This window comes from Hetaerina americana, unplaced genomic scaffold (genome assembly GCF_022747635.1).
Source record: "Hetaerina americana unplaced genomic scaffold, ioHetAmer1.1.p SCAF_2, whole genome shotgun sequence".
Taxonomy (NCBI): Eukaryota; Metazoa; Arthropoda; class Insecta; order Odonata; family Calopterygidae; genus Hetaerina; species Hetaerina americana.
The window spans coordinates 16,564,332-16,581,008 of NW_027286763.1; the positions used below are offsets into that span (position 1 = coordinate 16,564,332).

At 38.3% G+C, this 16,677-nt stretch overlaps 1 protein-coding gene across 1 annotated transcript in view; it reads right to left on the minus strand.

The window, feature by feature from the left end:
- Positions 1 to 16,677, minus strand: part of LOC139687582 (calphotin-like) — a 105,928-nt gene that overhangs the window by 14,899 nt on the left and 74,352 nt on the right. The window contains exons 6-7 of the mRNA XM_071584799.1: positions 11,216 to 11,222; positions 8,775 to 9,269 (exon numbers count right to left, since the gene is read on the minus strand). Of these exons, the coding sequence (XP_071440900.1) occupies positions 8,775 to 9,269; positions 11,216 to 11,222 (502 nt within the window). The remainder of the gene's footprint in view (positions 1 to 8,774; positions 9,270 to 11,215; positions 11,223 to 16,677) is intronic.

The following is a 16,677-nucleotide window of genomic DNA, read 5'->3' on the forward strand; positions in this document are numbered from 1 at the left end:
TATATATATATATATATATATATATATATATATATATATATATATATGTATTTTATATATATTCGAAATGGAACGCTCTTCGGCGATGCACAAATGTATAAAAACACAGATGTAGATTTTTAGACCATAAAGATACAAAGAAAGGACACTCATAATATGTTATTTGACGTTTCGACGGCTCGGCCGTCGTCTTCAGAATCTTCTGAAGACGACGGCCGAACTCTACATCTGTGTTTATATATATGAATATATATATATATATATATATTTTTTTTCATATATATATATATATATACATATACATATGTTCCTTAACCGTACCCCCTATCATCTCACCCCTCGCCGTCTCATTCCAGTCTCCATTCAATTTTACGATAAATACTTCCTTCCGAGAACAACCGCAATAACTTCCTCTAAGGATACCTGTATAGTAAATGCTATAATATGTTGACTTCTTCTTAACTATCATTGTTAATTGACATTTATGTCAAAATAATTACGTAGTTCGCTGATTCACCATTCTCACTTCCCTGCTCTATTTCGTTACGCCTCCTCCTAATTTTTTTTCCACACTATTGCCATCCTTCGCTGGTAGTCTTCCCCTCTACTTTGCTTTTCTGTACGACAATCGATCGATCCACTTATTTCACTTATCGATTCATCTCTTTTTGCTCGGCCCAAAAATATCTTCTAAGCCCTCAGTATCTTCCTAACATGATGTCTCGTTTCTAAATGTGGTATTTCTGTGTGATGAGTCCACACACGTCTTGCGCTAACCCTAATCGCAAGACGTGCGGAGTCGTGGACTGTGTCCCGTCGTTGCCAGTAATCATTCTAATATTTTTTTCATAAAAGTTACTGGAATTACAATTGTATATGAATTTATACCAAGGTATAATTTTAATTGATATAAATTTTGCCTGTGGTATGTTGTTACAAATTCGTGCATTTGTACAATAGGTTTCCACGGTTTTATTAGTGGCGGAAACTAACGTTTTTGATTGTAAAAGTAACTCATCAGCGAATGAACATCATGGTTACATGAATAGTGAGATCAATGAGAGAGAAAATCAAACTTTAAAGAATTTTTTCAAACCAATGTTTTCCAGTGTCAGTGTCTCGCTGTAAATGAGCGTTCATTTGTCGCTGTTCTGTAATAGCAATACGTACTTCGTTTTTATTTAATTCATGTTGCCTGATGAATGTGGGACAAAGATGAATAAAATGTAAATATTGAGAGGGTATGAGACTATTTGCGATGCGGAACATGAGGGAGGTTTTAGGGATAAGTTAAAAAGAAGCAGATTAATAGAGAGAAGTGACGGTGTGTACACCACAAAGTCTGTGGGTATGTGGAGCGGAATAAGAAAGTGGGGCAGAAAAAGTGTTCGTATTAATGAAGTCGTTAAATTAGTTAAGTGCTTGTATTTTCTACTTACTACTAATCCGAAGAAACTTCAGATTTCAGAAACTTCTTCGGATTATCAGCATGATAATATAAAATAGGGCATTTCCAAGCACCAATCCTTACTCAAATGTGAATGAACTAGGCGGGATTCGAACCCGCGGTCTCTGTTAGCGTGGACGTTACCCCGCTGTCTTGTTGCCATCTAAGTAGGTCTTAGGAAATGTAGAAAAAACTATTAATTCTTCCTACTTAACAGTATGATGTAGATATACGCTGTAGGCAGAAGGCTGACGCTCATTAATTTACCAGTTGGTTTGCCCGTGAAAATAATCCACGCAGCCGTCCATAAAGATGGATAGATGAAGGAATTCTTTTCACGGTTTTAATACCACAATCTTTGCACGGTTTCCGATCCAAATGAACTTCTTTCAGAGTCAATCGCACCTGCCCTTAGTGATAATGTGTCGCTTAAGGCCAATTTAAACGTAAACTCGATGCTTTCATACAGCTGGCCGATACTCTCGATACAGCCGGCCTTGTCTTCGTTACGCATCGCTATCATAAGAATACTGTTGTAATGTCTATTCATTAAGCTTTCCAAACTTATTGTAAGTTTATTTCTATTTCGATCAAAAATATTACTTTCATTTTTTTAAGAGATAAGCCTTTTTCTTCCAAAGAGGTCGAGCTATAATTACGTTAAGGGTGAAGGGTTCCGGAAATACTACCTTGATCAAAAATTTCCGGAAGAACCACCGTCCCACCACCGCGCTCCCATCGTTCCGATTTGAGTTCTGTTTTTTTTTGTTAATTTGGTACATCTGTTGTTGATATTCCCTTTAAATCTTAGTGCCATAACTTGACATTTGCAAAAGTTACGTAGCCAAGAGTACATCTATCTCTGTGTGTGTTGGCGATTTTTTACAATTTCAGAAATGGATTTAAATTTGCAACAACGAACTTGTATTAAATTTTGCGTAAAAAACGGATTTAGTGGCGCACGGACGTTGGAAATGTTGGAAAAGTGTTTCGGCAACGATTCTCTAAAAAAACGGTCGTTTACCAGTGGCACGAGCGGTTCAGAAGTGGTCGTGAGTCAATCGAAGATGATGAACGCAGTGGCAGACCATCGACATCGAAAGTCGGTGAAAAAATTGATAAAGTAAAAGAAATGTTGGTCAATAACCGCAAATTAACCATCAGAGAAATAGCGGAGGACTTGAACATTGCCTATGGATCCGCCCAAGACATTGTGGTTAATGATTTGGGTTTCCGTCGTGTAGCAGCAAAGTTGGTGCCAAAAGACCTCAATTTCATGCAAAAAAGAGACCGTGTTGACGTCGCAAAAGACATGATTTGCGAGGCTGAATCCGATCCCACATTCATCAAAAGGATCATTACTGGAGACGAGACGTGGGTTTATGAGTACGACACGCAATCCAGACATCAGGCAAGTGAATGGCGTTCACCAAATGAGCCGAGACCAAAAAAACCACGTCGTTTTCAGTCAAAAAAGAAGGCAATGCTGACGGTTTTCATGGATTACAACGGTGTAGTGCATCATGAATTTTTGCCAGAAGGCCAGACAGTAAACAAAGAGTATTATTTGGGCGTTATGAGACGTTTGCGTGAAGCAATTCGCCGAAAGAGACCAGAAATGTGGGCAGAAAACTCGTGGATTTTGCACCATGATAACGCACCGTCGCACAGTGCTATCATTATTCGTAATTTTTTGACGAAAAATGCAACAAATACCATCCAACAGCCACCGAATTCACCTGATTTGGCTCCCTGTGACTTCTTTCTGTTCAATCGAGTTAAAAAACCATTACGGGGAACGCGTTTTAGCAGCCGAGAGGAAGTAATGGAAAAATCGCAGGAAGCACTGATGGACATACCGAAAACCGAATATAAAAAATGTTTCGAGGATTGGATCAAGCGCTGGCATAAGTGTGTTGCAGTCAATGGGGATTACTTTGAAGGGGACAATATAGATTTAGATGAATAAACTTGTATTTTTAATTTTCTGAATAAATTCCGGGAAATTTTTGATCAAGGTAGTAGTTTGTTTTGACCTGAAAATTCAATTTTTTTCTTGCTTCACACCGTTAGTTTCGCTTTTCACCACTCAACGCAGTGCATGTAGGACCATGTTCTCGGGCCATTCAGTCGTCTAATCAGCGGTTTATTTTATGATAACTTTAGGACTAAATTTTTTTCCGCTTGTCGCCTGCATTAGCGTAGAGTATTACTCAAGGGGAGGAGGTTAGCATTTATTGGCGTTTGAGACGTCGACGAGAACTCGTTCAATTATTTTCTGCCGTTTGCGATGCAGCCGAGAATTCGTGACTTCCGGATGCTGGGACGATGCCGTACCAAGCAAAGCACTTTCGTCGCTCGATAAAAGATAAGGCGGGCGATCTGAATATGCGGTGAGACAAGACATTGCCTGAGATGATTTTTTGCAGATCCCCAAGTCGCTAAGCTATCCTGTTATTTCCATACATGGAATGGAGGTTTACTAAAGTAACTACTGTGAAGGCTACACAATTGATTCTTTAGCTAAATTGAATACGAGTATTTTTCTGCCTGCAACTGCAGCTTTCTCTTCACAGGTCATTTTTCCAGCGTTTTCTGGGCCGTCGGGTCCTGTCCGTCAAACTATTGCATTTGAATTAGGAAACGATAATTAGAATATGCACATATTTTGTGTTCCATTTTGTTTTATTAACCAAATGAAAACAACAAGTCATTAGCGGGACCAAAACCTACACGTAGGTAATAATATTCTTAGTCTCAAATTGCAATGATGGTTGAGACCACGGTGAAATTTTAAGAAAATAGCTGCTGCTTACATGACTTGAACTACTCTCGCAAGCGTAACTCCCATTAAAAGTAGGAGAGAACAGGAAGAGCTTTTTAAACACATTGTGCGCCTTTCAATTGATTAAATCTAACTTAAATGATTGAAATACTGGGCATTCTGTTTTACGGCTGAAAGAATAGCTATTCAGACATTTTCCATATCTAGAGAATTAAACTCACGGGAAAACTGTATAGGATTCATATAAAACATTTCTGTTCTATCAATTTTTACATGATTTTCGGTTGCATGTAGAATGTTTTCAACGAAATAATTCCGAAAAAAGGCTTCGGTGTAATCTTCGATTACAGAAATTGACTAACTAACTTCAATAATAGATTCATACGGCTATGCAGCAAAACCCATCAGCTCGTGCCCTTCAAAGCTGCAATCATCAATCCACTCATAGAGTTAAGAGTAATTAAAAAAAATTAGATAGGATAATTTGCGATAGTCATTAATATCTTGATTTAAATACCGCTACACTGAACTTCACCATGAATGGGCATTCCTCAGGTTATCGAGTTTTCAGTCCAAGCTAAGGCCCCAAATTCGATTCTTGCCATAGCCATAAGTGTTTTGTTTCAATAAGTGATAATTTCACGTAGAGTTGTATAAGTAATTAAGTTGAATATATGTATATTCATTCTATAACAGCCTAAAAAGTTCTATAGCTAATTTATGATTTCATCCTTTAGGGTGCCTAAAGGATATTTTCAGTCTTTTAGTCTATTTCAGTTATAGTCTGTAGACTTTAGAAATACGCTCGAAATTGGAAATATGTTTTTTAGATATTCCACCAATAACTTTTCAGCAAAAAAGTATTTATTTAGCAAACTGAAACCTAATGCATGAAGTTATGTGTATATAGAGCACGCATGTGGCAGCGTAGCGAATATAAACCCTCTATGCTCACCGAAGCAGAACACTCTTTGAAGAAAGGGACGGATCTAAGATAGCAAGTAATTATTCACTTTTGTAATAGCTCTTGAAGAGTCAAAGGTTGAATGATATGCTACTTACATCCTTCCTGCGATGTGTAAGCCTGAATAAATCATTCTCTCGGGAATATATTTGGATATTTCGTTGGAAACGTGACTGGTTGAAGTGCGGTAAACGTTTCCACATGTTTAGCAAAAATCATACCCACGACGAATCAACGTTCCGTAACTATAGAAAGTTCCCTAAGCACTTCCTTATTGCAAATTTACTTCTATCAGGAAGAAAGTGGTATTTCAGAAAATCGTCGAATTTATAGCAACACAGAATACACATATGAAGTAACTACGCGAAGTACTTATAATGCTTTTTTCTTCATTAGACAGAAGTTTCCGAGTGGATAAGTTCTAGTTCTATGCGAATTATTATACACATCTGCCTTGTATTGTTATGCCCATGGCCAACCGATGGTGGCATGTATAATATGAATTAGTTGCACGCATTTGCACCGATTGCGCTCTTTGTAAAAACGTTTATTCAAATCGTTGATAGCAAATGAAAGTCACACGTCCTATATTGGAAAGAAGAGCAAACTTGACGAAATGAGACCATATTCGAAATAATAGCCCTGTAATTATTCTGAATAGAATTGACGAGATACTTTTGATGAGCATCATTACTTCAGAGGTGATGCCCAATAAATATTTTAAAAATTGAAGTCTAGTCAAGAAATTTTCGGAATTTAATACTGAATACACATATGAGTCGCCACTTATCCTCAGCCTAAAGAGAGTACAAAAATGGGCTTATACTCATTCACAAGTACCATGATGTATTGTACGTATATTCAGCATTTCAGTATGTAGGATACTTTATAAAAACTTTACATACATATGTAGGTACCTTATCAAGGCTACTGGGTAACTTGGTTCATTAGTCTTCTAACCATAAAGTTTTGTGTACAAATTTGAAACAATATGGCTCACTGAGCTCTTTCAAGTAACATTTTGAACTCGAGCATGCGCAATTTCGTTATTTGTGAAACGTCAGCCATCAAAGTTGATGCGTTTTTCGTGTCTTTAAAGGGAAGGGAGTGAAATAAATTATTTTCAATCTCATCATCTATAAAATATTTTTTCTTGCTCAAAATTTAAACACTTAATTTACCACACGTTATTACAACGCTAGGAAATATATTGAGCAAGAGGAACAAACTTTTATAATTTTGATTTGACTCAATGCTTTCCCATGAAGGCCGAGTAAAAATTTTTATTCGCATCATTTATTGTTCAAATTTTAATATTATGTTGTACTGTTGGCTAAAATTTTAGTGTGCGCCTGGTACAAGTTCCATAGTTTTGAATCCAGTATTGCGTCGCGCAGGCCTACCCCTTGCGCTTCAAAGGACGAAATATACATACTTTCCGCGAAGGTGTTCACTTTACATTGTGATAAACAGATTAACGTGAAGCTAGTTCTGGGCCATTGCGAGGATGGGGAAAGCACTTCATATTGATTTTCAAGTGTTAATCACATTAATCGCATTGTTTTTCTTTTAACAACAACAAGTTGGTGGCATTCAATGTTATTTACATTATTCCTGATATTGATTAGGACATTATTTGACGATATTCTTTCACAAAGGGTTGGAGTTTACTTCCTTAAGAGTAGTAATTGGAGCTCCGAGTTCACCTTCCTTTGAAATTGATTGTCTCTCCTCTTTAAATATTTTAATCTAACTTCTAGTTGTGCTACAGGAAACTAAAGACTCGTCGTAAGCCTCATTTGACGTCGCATAAGCTTCGGCTGCCAATTTGTACAGTTTGGAGAAATATTTCAATGCAGCATCTTGTATTGCTTTCTAGAAACTTTTTTCTGCTTGCAAGACCTGCCTCTGGCGCTACACAAGAGTCAAATCAATGTAACTTTTATCACGCAGACACCACACATCAAGCAAACAAATTTATGAAAATACATTTTTATAAAATAGTTATGCTATTAAACACTTCGTGATCACTCTTTGTTGAGCACCCCTCGTGCTTCATAATAAGTATCCACTAATTCTCTGGTCACGCTTTGGCTAAATTTTATTTAATATCTGTCCTAAATGGCGTACACGTCTCATCGTGAAAATTTATCTCCATTTTGGTTTTTCAATTGGCTGTAATAAGCGACATTTATTTATCAATTTATTAAATAGTTGGTTGAGCTATTTTTTTAACGAGTTCAACTAAACATTGTTGTTTATTACATTACAACTGGCTACTAAACGAGAATTTGCGATTCTTTAGTGTGGATTAAAAAAATATTTTACATATTTCAACTGGAATTCTTATGTAAAATTATATCCTGCCAAATTAATTCAATTATATTCGAATTTTAGGCAAAATATCAGAAAAAATGCTACTTCCTCATCGAGCGTTTACTGCTATATTAAGTTATGTATTCATTGGTGGCAATTTATCGATATTATGGATCAACAATAACCCTCCAATACTTCCTGAGGTTTGTAATATTGTCTTTTTAATCTAATTCACGTTTATTTACCACAAAAACTCCTCAAGTACTCCAGACCAATGAGAATTCTTCCATTTTCATCTATGTTATTCTATCGAACTCAAATTATTATAACATTCAATAGTATGCAGAGAAGTTACACTTTCATTCACTTCTGATTTTGCTTCATTAGAGAAGCACTGTTCTATATACTTATATACGTATGAAAATGAGCAAAATTATACCAACTCAGTCAATTAAATAACCATTGAAAAAAATCTTTATGCATATTTTTACAGCAACCCTAAACAAGTATATCTTGTGCTAGCATATGAGTGTTGTTAGGCTATTAGCTTCTGAACGGTATAGCATACTTCAGTCTGGTTTACTTGCATAGCGCTGAAAAATTTTCACTAATCCTGAAATTTTATGGGAAGTGACGGGTGGCTCGGGAAAACGAACTAGTACTGCTTTTTACTATGATAATGTGAGAAATAGGAAGCTGTCTAAAGGCCTTGTACTGGTGGGTTATATCACAGAAACAAAATTTGGTCATCATGATTGCTAATTCATTGAGGTAAATGAAACAGATATTCAGAAGTGTTCTTCGAACAAGGTGAGATTTATTTCACTTTGAAAGAAATGGTAAACAACTCTTAGTATCTTTAACAAACAGAAAAAGAAAAAATACCGCTAAACAGATATTTCAAACGCTTTGGTTTAATCGGGCAAGGATTGAAAGCCTCAGCCTGTTCCTCCATGGACTCGAAGGTGTCGTTGGATGTCGAATCCCGGGGTAGTGACGAATGCTCTGGCGGGAGGTCCCCGATGCTGAGAAGGCGGTTCGCACCGTGACTCCGTGGCACCAGTTGCCTGACCGCCCCTCTGGTTACTCTTCGGCCGATCGATTCCCTCCCAGGGCATTCAATGGTGCCCGCCGCCGTATCCGCCTCCGTATCCGCCTCCGTATCCGCCTCCGTATCCGCCTCCGTATCCGCCTCCGTACCCGTGCCCGTGGGAGTGGATGAAGACAGGGACCTTCTTGATGACGGGGACGGGGTGAGGCACGGGGACCTTGACTGGGACGTGCACGGGGTATGGGACCTTCTTCTCAACGTGCACGGGCACGGGGTGCGGCACGGGGACCTTGACGGGGATGTGTACGGGGTAGGGGACCTTCTTCACTACCGGGTAAGGGACGGGCTTCTCGACGGGGTAAGGGACGGGCTTCTCGACGGGCACGGGGTAGGGCTTCTCGACGGGGTATGGGACTGGGTGCGGCACGGGCACGCCGACCTTCTTGATGACGGGTACGGGCACCGGGTGTGGCACCGGGACGTGGACCTCTTTCTGGATGGTGATGACCTTCTCGTGGTGACCCCCGAAGTCGTGACCTCCGCCGAAGTCGTAACCTCCGCCGAAACCGCCGTAGCCTCCATAGCCGAGGCCGTGGAGGCCGCGCTTCTCGGGCTGCCGCTCCTCGGTTGCGGCGTCCTGCTCCGTCGCAGCGCCCACAGAGGACGCGACGGAGGCGACGCCGACGGCGAGGAGGCAAGCTAAGGGCTGTCGTAGGAGAAATTAGTAATAAAGGAAAAGCAATTAAGTGTTGGTTCATTGACTTGGAATAGTGGAACACCTTCAGAAATAAGACGCAAGTATGTAATTTTAGTTATTAGGGACTAAAGGTTTCAGTAGCGCATATTGTGCTTATGTTCACTGTCATTAATCGATGCATTCATGCTAAGGATGTATTAAACGTAAATTCAATATTGGGTAAACCAAGTCTTAACAATCAACGTCACGGTCATATAATTGCTGCAAATTGCGTAAAAATTGTTTTCCCCGCACCGTAGCAATTATCACGACTTGAAAAACACCAATTATTATTATTGGTAATATGTAATTATCAATCCCAAAATGAAATTATATATAGACGTACATTTTTTATTTATTACATACATTATCTATTCTTAGACGCACATTTTTTGTCGGCATACTACTGATAAATCAATAATTAATCTACTTATCATGACGGCAGTAATGCATACACTCGGTAGGAGCGCTTGAAGTCACCACGGCCAATCTTTAACGGTGTTGGAAATGCTTGCAATCAAGTTTCAAGGTTTCATTTCCTATGCCACTCACATTTTCTCAAGCAATGCTTTGCCCATGTGAATATTTGATGGTATTGTAAGAAAGAATCACCGATATTTTACATGAGAACGTGTCTTATCATCTAATTGCTTTACCAATGCCCCGCAAAAATCATTGTACTGCAATAATATACATTGCTCGATGTATTTAAGTGGATGTTTTGAGCGCATGGAAATTATCACCTGTTTCATCAAATATTTAATATATTTAAATTTAACAATAATAGACACAAAGGCCAGGATGTTTCCACCTATCCTTTTCATGGCCTGATATGACACGATGCTGCAGTTATTTAACTCAAAATCGCCCTCGGAACAATAATAGAAACAGTAAATAAAACATTATGGGAAGTTAGAGGTGTAGAGAATTAATTAATGCTCGCAAATACCTAGCTAATAATTTAATTTCGTATCTTAGTTAGCTCCTCTATCTTTAATTATGCATTCTACAGGAAGACTGTTGGACTCACGGGTATGATAATACTCACCAGGAGCTTCATGGCTGTGGGGGTGATGAACCGATGGAGGGGCTGAGAGGTCGGATGTTCGAGTGTGGAATGGACGTGAAGAGGAGGGGCTTTTATACGCGAGGCGGACGCTTTTAGGATTTGCTCCGTTAACTCGGGAACGGATTTCACCCCAGCCAATTATCTTAACTTTCGCCGCTCATACACAAATCCCATCACTTCCTCGCGACTACATTCCGGGCTGAATATCACTTCCAATAATATCCGCCAGCGGCTTCTTGGCATGGCGTCCATTTATTTTTTGCTGTCTTCATCAACTTTTACGAAATGTGACTTCTCTTTTATATGTATTTGTGTTATATATATATATATATATAATTATATATATATATATAATTATATATATATATATATATATATATATATATATATGCAAACATAAACTTGGACAGCAACAAACATAATAACAGCACATAAAAAGAGCACTCACGCGATATTTCTTGATAATTTCGACGGAATTTAGCTTCGTCTTCTTCAGAAGAAATAAAAGTACAATAACTACTGTTTCTTCCGAAGAAGGTGGAGCTAAATTCCGTCGAAATTATCAAGAAATATCGGATGAGTGTTCTTTTTATATGTTCTTGTATTGTTTGTTGCTATCCAAGTTCTTTTATTCAACACTTCCGTGTTACTTCGACGAAGTCACATATATATAAATATAAATAAATACATAAATAAATATATATATATATATGTGTGTGTGTATGTGTGTGTGTGTGTGTAATATTTTAAAGGGGCCGTGGCAATCCGTTTTGCAACATGTAAGTGTCAACGCTCTACCCCTAAACTACCATGCTCCATTATACCGGGTTACATTATACAAACATACTGTATATCTGTATATAAATGGCCACACAAAGACACAACCAATAGATATATGTGTGCGTGTGTATATATGGACATGGAAACTGATAACACACATAGCAAGGGCCCAAAAAAGAATTAAATCCAGTTACTGATATGTTGCGTCGGGCCTAACGTATGTGTCTATATATATATATATATATACACACACACGTTAGCTACGTACCAATATATCCGCACAGCTGTAACTGGAGTTAATTCCTTTTTAGGCCCTTTTTTATGTGTGCTGTCCGTACATATGTCACTGTGTCGTTTTTGATTATGCGACTTCGCAGATGCTTTGGACAAATGATATTTGATTGCGGAGCGGTATGAATCCATCTTTCCTGTCTCCTTTAAATTTCTTTCAGTAATTCCCTCTCCTCCCCCACCGTACCTACCTCTTCCTCGTTTGTTTTTCATTCTATCCCAATTGCGTTTTCCATCCTACTCTGCACACATATTTCAAATCCTCCAATCTACTTCTATAATCCTGCGATCATGTTTCCGCGCCGTACTAAATAAAAACAGAAATTCTACAGAAATATATTACAACTAAAAATTAAAAAGATTTAATTTTTGATGTCCCATGCTAAGTGTGTAATCGTCTCTGCCACATTCCCAGGCGGTGGCGGTTTGTCACCACGTAGATAGCTAGAAGCTTTGAGTTCCCAGCGGCGTCACCCGGATTAGATCCACAATCCTCCGGTCAGTAGATGAAGAGGTCTGTTCACGGGAATACTCCATCGCGGAATTTAGAAATTACTTCGAAAATAATTATTTCATTTGAGACTTAACAAAATTGATAACTTTGTCCGACAATTTTCTCTCAAGAACATGGAATCGTAGCCGCCAGCATTAAACATTGCAGCTTAATGGATTTATGATATATATAAATATATATGTATATACAGGTATATAATCATACATATATATAGAATTATATATATCATTTATTAGAAATTAAAAACAAACTCGTACATTTGGATAGAACCTCGATAGTCTTTAAGCCATAGAAATGAAAAAAATGTGAAACATTTTACACCAATGATTTTAAAATAAAATTTTGGAGAACTTGGAGCCATATAGGATTCCTAATCTTTTATCTTTTTATTTATATCCTTTTAATTTGTATTATTCTGATCGCAATTAAACTGAAAAGGTGTATCTTCGCTAGATGATATCTTAAGGTCGTTAATAATAGAAGCAGTGTGTTTTGGAGAATATTTGACAGCATTATAGATTAACAGTTAAGTGATATACAACCCCCGGATGGACTACAAAGTTGACGTGGTGAAAGGGCTTAAGCGTTTTCGTTATCCGTAGAGCTATAAAGTCTCTAACTTTAAACACCGTAGTCCATGTGCCGGTAATTAGCATGATGTAAAATGTAAGAATTATTTTGCAAGACTAAATTGTATCTTAATTTTTAAAAACTTAATTTTTGATGTTGCATATGGTGAGTGATCATCTCCTGCCACACACCCTTTTGGTAGAACACTGAATTAAAACAAACGAACTCATTCACTTTAAAAACTCTCTCATGTAGGAAAACTGCGACTGCGAAATTCGAGAGCATCGAATTTCGCAGTAGCAATTAGCGGAAAAAAATTATGCACTTTTCCAGTCAATTATTAAATGAATAATCCGCGAATATTGCAAGTCATTTACAATAAACGAATCTCTTCTTGGCTGTCGATGTACTAAAATAAAGGTTTGTAAAATGATGAAATAGTTATGGATAAAGAATGCGGCAGTTTAATTGTCGCTGATGACGACGATCGTGCCGTCGAACGGTCAAAACTACATATGTGAGTGTCCTTTATTTGTGTTTCTATGTTTTAAAAATCTAAATCTGTGCTTATATATATATATATATAATATATAAAATTATTATTATTAGGTAATCTACCGGTTAAGGTAGGTTTTTGGATGGACATAATAACTAATTAAATAATTTGTGACCCCTAGCAAAACATAACATCCTACTTTACATCAGGTCCCTCTCCAGCTCTGAGCACTTTCTTCCTCCCTTCATCCCGTCCAACATCCCGCTGCCGGTCAATACCCCCATCATCCACTTTTCCTGCCTCCATAGGATTTCTCCCAACAAACCCCTCTCTTCGTCCACCATACCAAGTACTTCCTCATTTGTTTTATTCTCTGTCCATTTCACCTCCTCCATTCTTCTCCACACCCGCATTTCAAAAGCCTCCAGTCTACGTCTATCCTCCTGCTTCAATGACCACGTTTCCGCGCCGTATATAGCTTCGCTCCATACCAAAGTTTTTACGAGTCTCTTCTTAACATCCTTACTCAACGTTCCTGTCAACAACTCCCTCCTCCTTGTGAAAGCCTCTTTGCCTAATGCAATTCTTCTCCTTACGTCCCTACTACTTTGACCCTGTTGGTCCAAAACACTACCGAGATACGTAAACTGTTCTACCTGCTCTAGTTTTTGCCCTCCTATTCTAATGTTAAGCTTAGCCTTTTTCTTTCTAGAAAATCGCATAACCTTTGTTTTATTAATATTGTTTTATTAATATGTATATATATATATATATATATATATATATATATATATATATATATATATATATATGTATATATATATATATATTAAACACGAAAACTCGATATATGGCGAGCATATACTCATTCACATGGAAATAGATTTAAGGAAAAGAAAATAACGCCTTTTTGGCCCTTACATCGGGCTATTAACAATGATAACAATGGCCACAATTACAAATACTCAAGCCCAAGACGGAGGAGAAACCCACCCAGGCGGGAAACGAACCCGTGACCCTTGGGTTAGCAGTCGATTACCCCGCCGCCTCAGGAGCCGGAAACACATATGTCCATATATACATACATATGTATATATGGACATGTACATGTATATATACATATATATCCTAAATCTTCCTTTCATAGAAGTCGGAGTAGAATGACATGTGATAAATGAGAAGTTTAGGTTTTGCTAGAATCATTATTTTGTACCCTTGAAGATTGTTACTTCTTCGTCAAGTAACTTTATTGTGGTCGTAATATATAGTAAGAATTAACATTTGGAAAACATAAGTAGATACATTTCTTGGGAGAAAAAAATGACGTTTGAGAGATAAATTTGGTTTAAAATTAAATGTATGAATGCTTGGAATTATATTACTCTAAATAAAACCACTGATTTAGTATTACAGTAACGAACACTAAATTTAAGTTAACGGTATATGAGCTGTTATTCAGTTAGAATTTAATGGTTAATGTTTATACCGAGGCAGGATGATCTTGCTAAACCTTGTTATTAGACACGTCTCATAACTTTTACGTTAGTGAATTTCAATATTAATTTCATAATTTATTTTGGATTCATCAGGTTTTAATGCAACAACTTTTCGTGACTTTATTTTCTTACGCTTGCATGTGATTTGGGCCCTGGGTGCTGAAATTGGGTAAACGTTTTTAAGTGAATAATGATGTATTCCACCAGTCACAGCACACGCAAGATGCACGGTGGGTCGCTCACCTAATCGTAGCCCTCGTTTTTGAGAGTCATCGGGCGGCACCATCCATATCTCTGTTGCAACTTGATGCTTTCTTTTCCGAGGTGATAGAGTTTAGATATTATTCAACATGGAACGATTGCGTACCCCATAATAGTTGTTTCTCAGTTTTGGTACATTTCTGCTTCGTTTCAACATCCATTCATGATGAAATACTTTTCACGATAATTAAAAGCTACGATTTTTAACATTATTTCCGTGCAGGTAAAAACGTTTCCTGCACCGCTGAGTCCGATTTTTGCATCGTGATCTCATCTTATCTATGGTCAAATCCTTAACCACTCTGCTGATAATTGACAAGCTTTATATTTGCCCCGATAAATTACAAGAAATGCACACAAAAACCAGATAATTGAGCGTATATTTTTCCGATTATTTAAAAAGGCAAAATCACCCCGTTATATGAACGAGGTCATTTGCAGCGGACGGGAATTAGCGCAAAGTGAAATGCAGAGCTTGCAAAAATACTCCTGATTCGTTAAAACATTACATTATTAAATTTACGAGAGCTGTTAGATGATTAAATAAAGGCAAGTGAGAGGTGATGGGTTTGAATATCTCATTCCAAATTAATGCTTCCCGCCATCTCATAATCCCATTTCCCAAAATTCTCTAATCGATGTCAATCTTTTGTTCACTCAGCGAATGGTGTGATAAAAACAAGACCGGACTGATTTTATTCTACGCAAATTGTTCAACGGATCAAAACGAGACACAATGCGCCATCTAGTGACACATCTGACGACTAAAACAAGGGGTGTTGCGTTTGTTTACGTCGAGTCGTTACGCAGCAGCAGCGGTACGTGTCTTAAACTTATCGTCGCCGCGTGCATCGGCAGCAATGAATGAGCTAAAGGAACAGCGTGTGTGCGTGAAATTTTGTTTCAAACTTGGCAAAAGTGCTATGGAGACTTTCGGAATGATTCAGCAATCCTTTGTTTATGAAGCTATGAGTCGAAGCCAGTGTTTTGAGTGGTACAATCGTTTTAAATCGGGCAGAACCCCGACAGATGACGATTCGCGAACGGGGCGGCCCTCGACAGACCCAAACCATGTCAAATTGGTGAACGATTTGGTGCGGGTAAATCGCCATGCATCTGTTAGGGAGATAGCTGAGGAAGTAAACATTAGTTTTGAATCCTGTCAAACAATTTTGACAGAAATTTTGGGCATGACGCGCTGCGCATCCAAGTTCGTCCCGCGGGTGCTGAATAATGAACAGAGACAAAAACGTGTGGACATTTATCAGGAACTCCTGGATCGAGCCAATTCCGACCCAGAGTTTCTTAAAACCATCGTAACCGGTGACGAAACCTGGGTTTACGGTTATAATGTTGAGACAAAAGCCCAGTCTTCTCAGTGGAAAGGTCCTCATTCTCCACGACCAAAGAAAGCTCGCATGCCGCGGTCCAATGTGAAGGTCATGCTGGTGTGTTTCTTCGATTGGCAAAGGCTGATTAATTACGAATACGTCCCTCAAGGTCAAACCGACAACTTTAAGATTTCTACTTAAAGGTTATGAAGAGGCTGAAGGTCGCAGTGGGTCGAAAGAGGCCGGGAGTGTGGAGCAACAATGTATGGCATTTCCACCACGATAACGCGCTGGCTCATACGGTGCTAATGGTGACAGAGTGTTTTGCTAGAACCGGAACTTCCGTGATTCCGCTGCCACCCTACTTTCCAGACGTGGCTCCATCAGACCTTCTTTTGTTTCTAAAGTTAAAATGTACCTCGAAAGGGCGCCGATTCGAGTCTATTGCGGGCATAATAACTAATTGTACGGCGGACCTGAAGAGGATCCCTAAGGCGGCTTACCAGGGAAGGTTCGAGAGCTGGAAAAAACCTTGGCAAATGTTTGTCGTCAGCCAAGGCCAATACTTTG